Below are 8812 nucleotides of genomic sequence, written 5' to 3' on the forward strand. Positions count from 1 at the left end.
CCTTGTTTGAATATCTAATGTAGGGAGGGAAGGGGAGAGAATTCAAGGGATCCATTTTCCTTTCACTTTTGATAAAACAAATCCCTCCATTATTGGAGAGAGTTGGAAGGAAAATGAAAGGTGTCCTTCTCCCTACCGCCACCTTCCTTTCCTTTCCCTCCCCTCTTTTTCCTTCCCCTTCCTTTCCCTTCAGGCCTTCACTATTGTTATCCTTATTATACTTCTCAAAACATAATTTCACTTTAGTATAGTTATTTTTGTCAAAAACACATCCAAATTTATTAAAGCCAAATTTACGTGAATAAGTCAAAATAAGGTCTCGTTCGCTTCACCTTATTTTTGCTAAATTAAAATTATTTTTACTGAACTGAAATTATTTTTGTTGAAATTATATTATTTTTACTAAACTAAAATTAATTTTGATGATTTGAAATTAATTTTTTTGATTATCTATTATATTTCTTCTTTACGTTTACTTTACTGAACTGAAATGATTTTTGCTAAACTGAACTTATTTTTAATGAACTGAAATTAATTTTACTGAAATTAAATTAATTTTACTGAATATTTTTTTTTAAGGTGAAGTAAACAGGGCCTAAATTAAACATAAAACAGCATGAGAAATAAAAAAAAATTCTCTCTTAAAAAAAAGAAATAAAGTTTTCTTAATACGGAGAAGATTTTTTTGATATTGATTTTTTTATTGTACTATATGTTTTATTTTTAGACCATGAGATCATAATTTATTAAAATAATGGATAAAGACACATTGGAATCCATTAGCTAAACAACTTCTCAAACCAAAGAAGCCAAAAATAAAAGACCCACCACTATAATCTATAACAAACCTCTTCAATTCCCTCCCATTTCTTAATTTCTTATATCACCCCCTCTTCCCCTTCTTTCTTCGATCCCATTTCACACACACATAATTACACCAAATTCCACTCCACTATGCACATGACATGACCACCTTCTCATTCTTCTAAAATCTCCCACCCTTCTTCTTCTCTTCTCATTCTCTTCTTTATTTCCTTTTTCTCATGACACCTTTGTTAGGCCTCATCTTCATGGGTATTCTCACTTTCATCCCTCCTGAATCAGCCACCACCGCCGCCCGTACCAATAAGCCGAAGTCAAAGCCGAAACCAGGCCGTAAACACAAACACCATCACAAAGAAGAGAATAAGAAGCAACAAACTCCAGTAAAACAATCAACAATCCCGAAACCAAAACAACCTTCGTCATGGGACCAGATCAAGAACCTTCTTACTTGCAAGCAAGTAGAAGGTTCTAGAGTTCATGACCCTTCTAAAGGTACTAGTAGTGCCATATCCTCTTGTGGCTCTATGTGTAGTTTCCGTGACGTAGTTCATGGAAACACTAGGGTTGTTCACCGGTCCGATAACTCGTCCCCCGAAAGTAGCTCGTTGGGTCAAGAGGCTCGGCTCCTGCACCGGGGTAAGACTGGTGCAGGGTCCGTGTCGAGCCGGTCTTTATCGGGTTCGGTTAGATCGGGTTCAAGTGTGACAACTACGCATTCCATATCGTCTAGAGGGATGCCATTGAGGAAGTTGTCCGGGTGTTATGAGTGCCATATGATTGTTGATCCTAGCAGGTTTGTTATTTATATAATCTATTATTAGTAATAAAGTCGGGTTTAATTAAATTACGACGAACAATAAAGAACGAAGGAAGTACCAACATAAATTTAATTATGTTAGTCGTACTAGTTGAGTTGGTAAAATTATTAATGAAATTGAATTATCAGGTACCCAATAATTCCAAGGACAACTGTATGTGCATGCCCACACTGTGGAGAAGTTTTTCCAAAAATTGAAAGCTTGGAGCATCACCAAGTTGTTAGGCATGCAGGTATTTAATTTTTATGTTGTTTAATATGGAATATTCAGTAAAAATAAATTAAATTCGTAACAATAAATTTACTATATAGGTACTAAAAAATATTGGATTTTTTTTTATTATTTTTTTTGACGAGAAAAAAAAAAATTGGATTTTAAAGTATTACGGAGTATAATTTATAAATAACTTTCGGAGACAGATAAATATATAAGGTCGGTCCAAGAGTCAAGTATGCCAATTTTTTTGCCGGATATTTTGTAATATAAGTATAATAATAATAATCACCCATAAGGTCGTAGAATTAAATTGTAGAAATAAGTGTAAATCGACATATTAATGGAGCTTGGTCGTTGGGCACTTAAGATTCAAATTTTAATTTTGGAAATGAATGAGATGTCAGAGCTTTAAAGAAGTAAGGTACTTTTATCAAAAACTAATTCAATGTCCTACCAAAAATAACACTGAAAGCAAAAACAATTTACTGTATTTTAGGAACATAAAGCAGAAATGTAGTGTAAGTAGAAAAGCTGGTTGTTGAATAGTGATTTTTTAAAGGTCTTTTTAACTTTGATTGGCCAATTAGTAGTTTATCCATTTGTGCGCCATGCTAATACTACTAGTGTATGGTAACTGATTTTTTACAGTCAAATAAAACAGTCAAAAGTTTTGTGATAATTATGTCTCATATAACTTCTACTTGTTTGTAGCTCAAGTTCATCATCTACACCACTAAAGAAGACAAACTTTGTTTATTTGATGTGGCTTTTTAGGTAGTTTAATATATTTATCTGTCTAGTACTCAGTAATCTATCATACTAATCTAGATAAGATGTTACACTAGTAGACTCTATGACATAATCGTTAATGATATCAAGTTTAGTTTTTCTTTTTGGGTTCGAGTTTTGAAAATGCAACAACAATAAAACATTCGTTAAAGGTTATATGTAACCCCAAAGTTGCACATCACATTTAAAGGAGGTAGTATATAGAATTGGAGAGACCATGCCCATTAGAAATATCATTTGACTCGAATTCGAATTAATTAAAACCTTGTAGTTAAATAAGGTTTGAATATTTTATGTTGACCGGTGAGATTATAAAATCAAGGGGGTGGTGGGGAGAATTAACGAGTTTAATAATTTCACCATGTCAAGATGCTAAATGTTTAATTATGTGAGATTTTTTTTTGTTTTTCTATTGAATAAATTAATTATGTGAGTTTTTTGGACCACCTAGGAGCAATTTAATTCAAATAAGGAATTAAATGATGAGAGTAAACAAAAAGGCCCACCGACAACAAATCAAAACCCAAAAAATCGATTTCGATTCCAAGATGTGAAAACTTTAGATTACACAATTAAAGCATTAGTTCAATGTGGTACAAGCTTAATAAATGTCATATACTTATTTGTTGTCAAACTAGCTAATTACTTTGTGGCATTATTCTTTTCATTGGTTCATTAGCTAATCATTCCTTAAAATTACTTATGTTAAACTGTTATACAACGAGTAAATCTCAAATTATCCTAATCCGTATATATAAAGTAAAAGAGAGTTTTGGGTGATAAATTTCACTTTTTCAAAATACCCCTCACTTTTTTTTTTTTTTTTTTTTTTTTTTGTGTAAAAAAAGAAAAGTTACAATTTCTTTAAAAAAAAAAAACAAAAAAACCGCCTAAAAAAACTACCAGGAAAAAAAAAAAAAACTCCCATCTTAAAAGAAAAAATCGAGAATTGAGCGTGATATATTCACACACATGAATTTTCGTGTGTCACTTAGCTTGTGTGAATAACGTAATGACATAAGCAATGTCGCAAAAAATTTAAAGTGGGATGAAAATAGAATCCAAGAGATAAATATTAAAATGATTATTGTTGTTATTATTGTTTGTTTTTGTTTGTAAAAGTTTGCTGTTATGGTGGATAGTGTCGGAGCTAGGTCCTGAGGATTCGGGTAGAAACATAGTGGAGATAATATTCAAGTCGAGTTGGCTAAAAAAGGACAGTCCAATATGCAAGATCGAACGGATATTGAAGGTTCAAAACACACAAAGAACGATCCAACGGTTCGAAGATTGTAGGGATGCAGTGAAATTAAGAGCAAATAACAACACAAAGAAGAACCCAAGATGCGCTGCAGATGGGAATGAACTACTAAGATTCCATTGTACTGCTCTTACTTGTTCGCTTGGCGCACGTGGTTCTTCTAACCTTTGTGGTTCTGTCCCTGGTTGCGGCGTTTGTACTATCATTAGGTAATTTTCTTACTCTTAATACAATTGATTTTTATGCTATATTTTAATTTTTATGTGTATCGACTTGTAATTGTTATTTATTAATATTTTTATTTGCTGATTTTGTGTAAAAGTTTATGTGTTGTAATTAATTAAAATTATATGGATTATAGAGTACTATAGGATTAAAATCAAATAATATGTGTTATTAGTTTGTCTAATATGGATAAGCATTTGCAATAGTCTCCTAGAAAACCGTCTTATTACATAAAGATTGATCCTAGCTATGCATATTGCTTCTTCCATGCGAAACCTGTCACATACATATTGTGTGTTTAACTTATATAAGAAGTATTTAATTACTCAGGAAGTACTCAAAGTTAAGGATAATGTCAAAAGTAACCCCTTTTTTTTTGGCTATGTGATAACTAAGATAATTATATAGAAAATCTCCTATTTTATTAAGTTAGTTGATATTGGAAATGTGTCAAAGTAACCCCCTTTTTTGGCTATGTGATAAGTAAGAAAATTTTTATAGAAAACCTCCTGTTTTGTAAAGTTAGTTGAGATTGGAATAAATAACCTCATTGGGTTTGACAATGTTACTTAATTAAGGAAGTTTACTTGTTAATATAACTTTATAGGACATGAATTCTACTTTCAATAGATATTGAAAATTATGAAAAATTAAAAACCTATGTATCACTAATTCATTATATTATTTGGTGTAGCAAAATGCTGGCAATAAAACATTAAGCGGTGTCAATGTCACTATAATATTAGCTATAAAGTTTTGATTTTAATGTGAATTATGCTTATGAATAAGCAGTGATTTTTCTACACAATATTGACTGTTGTCTGTCTGTTACGATAGTATATCTTGAACGATTGATGTTTATCTTGTAAAGAGTTTTACGGTGCACAATTTCAACACTACACTAATAAGATCCGAGTACTAGACGAGTACAAGAACAAAGGACAAACATTTAATTGTGCCAATTAATCTTGCTATCAACCCACTTCCCGTTTACATGAATAGTGTACATCTCAACTTAACTTTTCTTCATTTTTTTTGGCTTTTTCTCTTCAACCTTTTGCAACACACCATCTAAAAACATGCAAATTATGGTCCAATCACAAAATCATACCCCATTATTTTCTCTCTAATTAAATTATTATTTGTAATATTAACTTGTTTTGTTTATGGGTGAACATTAGACATGGGTTCCAAGGAAACAAGGGAGTGAGGACAACCGCAAGTAGTGGGAGGGCCCACGATTGCTTAGATTGTACGGATGGACGTAGGGCAATGCTTGTATGCCGAGTAATCGCTGGTAGGGTGAAGCGCAGCGCCAACGACGCGCCGGCCGAAGAGGAGATCATGTCCCTCGAGGGTCCTTCGGGTAACGCCACTTCCTACGACTCGGTTGCCGGTTCCGCCGGAATCTACTCTAACCTTGAAGACTTGGTGGTGACCAACCCCAAGGCAATTCTTCCTTGCTTTGTAGTTATTTATAAAACCCTAACCACAGCCTAGCTAGCTAGCTTATTTGTAATTTTTGCTAACTTGCAAGAAGAAATTAACCGAGTGCTCTGTCACGTGCTGACTAGTTAAATCACAGACGTACTTGTAACCATCTTTATGCATTTTCGTAATTAAATTAAAGTAATTTCCACCTTTAGTTTTAGTTAATCAAGTTAGAGTTTTTCTTTGTTGTATATATTAATTGTACGTATAATGTATTTAAATTCAATTTTCATTTGTTTTGTTTATGTTTATATCTATGTATCCTATGATTAGAGAGTGCTTTAATTGAATTATTTCAGCCTAAATTAATGTGTGTTAGTTTTGTCATATTCTTTGACAACAATCCAACAACTACAAAATTAGTAGATCTAATTTTGTTAGCTAGCTTCGGATAACTATATCATCAACCTTTAATATTTCACTTATAAATGATATATATAATATATAAACATCATGAAAGATCTACTTACATGGATCAAATCTAAGCTAGCTAATTTAAGTAGGTAATTAGCCACGCTAACTAATTTGTCCTTTTCTTCAAGTGACAAAAGGAACATAACAATTAATTATTGATTAAGAAAGAGTAGCCATGTAATAGACAACTAAGCTACTCACTTTATTAAGACATGGATCTTTGAGAATTCATGATGTGATGAGTTTTTGTTGTCTAGCACAACTTAAAGTTTTTTAGGCAACTAGTTAGATTATCCAACTTTGTAATTATATTGTTTAAACTTAATCAATTTATAATTATACAACCTAGCTAGTATGATTGTCGTTGTCTTAATAAATCAGATGTAGTAGTACTACCACAATCATTATGTTAATACAAGCTTCTGTATATGACTTTTGGAATCGGATTTCATAAAATGAAAGATTAATGATAAATTAATTATAGGAAAAATTGACAGGAATATTATGACTTTTGTCCGGTCCGCCATAAATAAAATCACCTTTCGATAATCCCCCAATAAAACGACATTTGCACATCATCATCCATAAATGGGGTGAAACCGGTTGGTAACCTATTTAATGGGTTAAAGTGACACGTGTCACTTTGTAATTGGTTATTTTTTATTTTATTTTTTTTACATTTATCTTTTTAGAAAAAATATATTTAAATTAAAAAAAATTGATTTTAATTTACAAAAAAGAAAAAAAAAAACAAAAAACAAAATCCCCCATTTGTGAACCCCCATTCCCGTGAATCCCCACACCGTCACCGCCGGATTTTGGAGGGGTCTGGGGTTTCGGCAGTGAAGGAAAGAGAGGTGGCCGGATTTTGGAGGGGAAGGGGATGGGATGGTAAGAGGTGGCTGGAAAGGAGGGGATTTTGGAGGGAGAGGTAGCGGGTTTGGGCTCCGATTTACTCTTTTTTGCGGTCTAAGTTGTTGTGAGATGCTTTGTTAGTGCGCTTTGGTGTTGGTCGGAGTTTTCGACGCTTTCTTTCGTGAATGGGGGGGGGGGGGGGGAGATGATGTTGTGCGATTGTTGTTGATGAAGGTCGAATGGGTTGCGGGTTGATTGTAGTGCTGCTAAGCGTTGCGGCATGGTGGTGGAAATGTGGAGGTTGGAGTTGTGTGGTTGAGAGAAGGTGGGGTTGTAACTCTTTGGATAGATGGTGGCTGGGCAGTGGTGTGGTTGCTGCCGGATTTTGGAGGGGGTGGGGAGGTGGTTAGAGGGGAAGTATTTTTTTTTTTTTATTAATTTTTTTATAAATTAATTCTTTTTTAAAAAAAGAAATATGTTAAAATTGAAATAAATAAATCTACCCAATTATAATGTGACACGTGTTCCTCCTTAACCTATTAAACAAGTTACCGGTTTTTTATCCTATTTTTGGAAGATGGTGTGCAAAGATTGTTTTATTGGGGGATTATCAAAAGGTGGTTTTATTTAGGGCGGACCGCGCAAAGGTCATAATATTCATGTCAATTTTTCCTTAATTATATGTATTTATTAATAGCTAAGATTGAAAATGAAACAAAGCTAACGTAAGCTAAAGAACGAAGCTATATATTGCATACATTCTTATTTAAGTTCATGTACTCCTATGTACGTAGGTTCTTATGATATAGCAGATTAGCAGGTATAACAAAATATGTCCAATAATTGATGTGCTTAAACAAAATTCCTATGCTTGTTTAGAGGCTTGGACACAATGTTGTGCTAGGGTAACTTTCGTCCCTAGGCGTTTCAATCGGTCATTCCTTAGCTAGCTAGGCATGATCCACAACTTAGTTTGCAAGCTAGGTCATGCCATGTCAAAGGGCCTATGAGTTAGGCATAGGATGGTAAAAACCCATCATGTATAGATCAAGGATGCCAAGCTTGGGCAAATCATTTAGCCATGCAAAGATACAATTGTCGTTACATTAATTTTTTCATCATTTACCTTCTTAATTTTATTATTTCAGTATAATAATATGTAAAACCTACACAAAGTTTCATATGTAACTGATGCCCTGACGGTAACACCGTTTGGCCGGGGTTTCTTGGTCAAGGGTTACTCGGTTGATCAGTCTGGAGTTAGTTTCAATATGCATGTGAAGTAATAAACAAGTAATCACACCATCAACTATTGGTATTGCTAACCACGTATAAAATAGGAAAAATTAGCTAGAAATAATAATCCCAGTTTTGTCTAATTTATGTAGAATAATCCCAACTTTAGATTATTCTGGAATAATCCGAACTTTGGGGGGTCTTCATTTTCTTCAATCCCAAATACCGGTCACCGGTTGAATGATTTTTTTTTCTTTTGTTAAAATGACACGTGTCAAAAATTAATTGGTTAAAAAATATAAAAAAAAAAACCAAAATTAAAAAAGAAAAAACCACCCAACCAAACCCCAACCACCCTAAAAACCCGGCAAACCGCCAGCCTAGCCACCTCCCTCATCGCCGGTCGTCTCTCCCCCACCACCAGCCAGCCACTAGGGTTGTCGCTCCGACCAAACCACCATCCCCTCCCCGAAACTCCCTTGCCACCACTAGCTCCACTCCCGAAAACCCCAAAAACCAGCAACCCATCCTCGAAAAATCCCTCAGAACAACCAGGCCCACTCGAAAACCCCTCTAAACCTCTAGCCCCATCCGAAAACCTCCAAATATCCTTCCCCCACCATCGAAAACCCAAGCCGCTAGGGTTTTCGACGGTGAGAAATAGGTTGTTGGGGGTATTCGA

General features: G+C 34.0%; 1 protein-coding gene across 1 annotated transcript; it reads left to right on the forward strand.

The window, feature by feature from the left end:
• Positions 1–866: 866 nt before the first annotated feature.
• Positions 867–5876, forward strand: LOC145638919 (uncharacterized). Its single transcript, XM_081689982.1, has 4 exons — positions 867–1618; positions 1772–1875; positions 3791–4118; positions 5316–5876. The coding sequence occupies exons 1-4, from the start codon at positions 1044–1046 to the stop codon at positions 5632–5634; spliced, it is 1326 nt and encodes a 441-aa protein (XP_081546108.1). The 5' UTR covers positions 867–1043; the 3' UTR covers positions 5635–5876.
• Positions 5877–8812: the final 2936 nt, after the last annotated feature.

The sequence above is a fragment of the Chenopodium album genome, chromosome 7 (genome assembly GCF_948465745.1).
Source record: "Chenopodium album chromosome 7, dcCheAlbu1.1, whole genome shotgun sequence".
NCBI lineage: Eukaryota > Viridiplantae > Streptophyta > Magnoliopsida > Caryophyllales > Amaranthaceae > Chenopodium > Chenopodium album.

Excerpts from the sequence above, each read along its gene's own strand:
- LOC145638919 (XM_081689982.1), top strand. The coding sequence starts at position 1,044 with ATGACACCTTTGTTAGGCCTCATCTTCATGGGTATTCTCACTTTCATC. Across the intron at positions 1,876-3,790 it reads CCAAGTTGTTAGGCATGCAG|TGTCGGAGCTAGGTCCTGAG; the intron begins GTATTTAATTTT and ends TATGGTGGATAG. Across the intron at positions 4,119-5,315 it reads GGCGTTTGTACTATCATTAG|ACATGGGTTCCAAGGAAACA; the intron begins GTAATTTTCTTA and ends GGTGAACATTAG.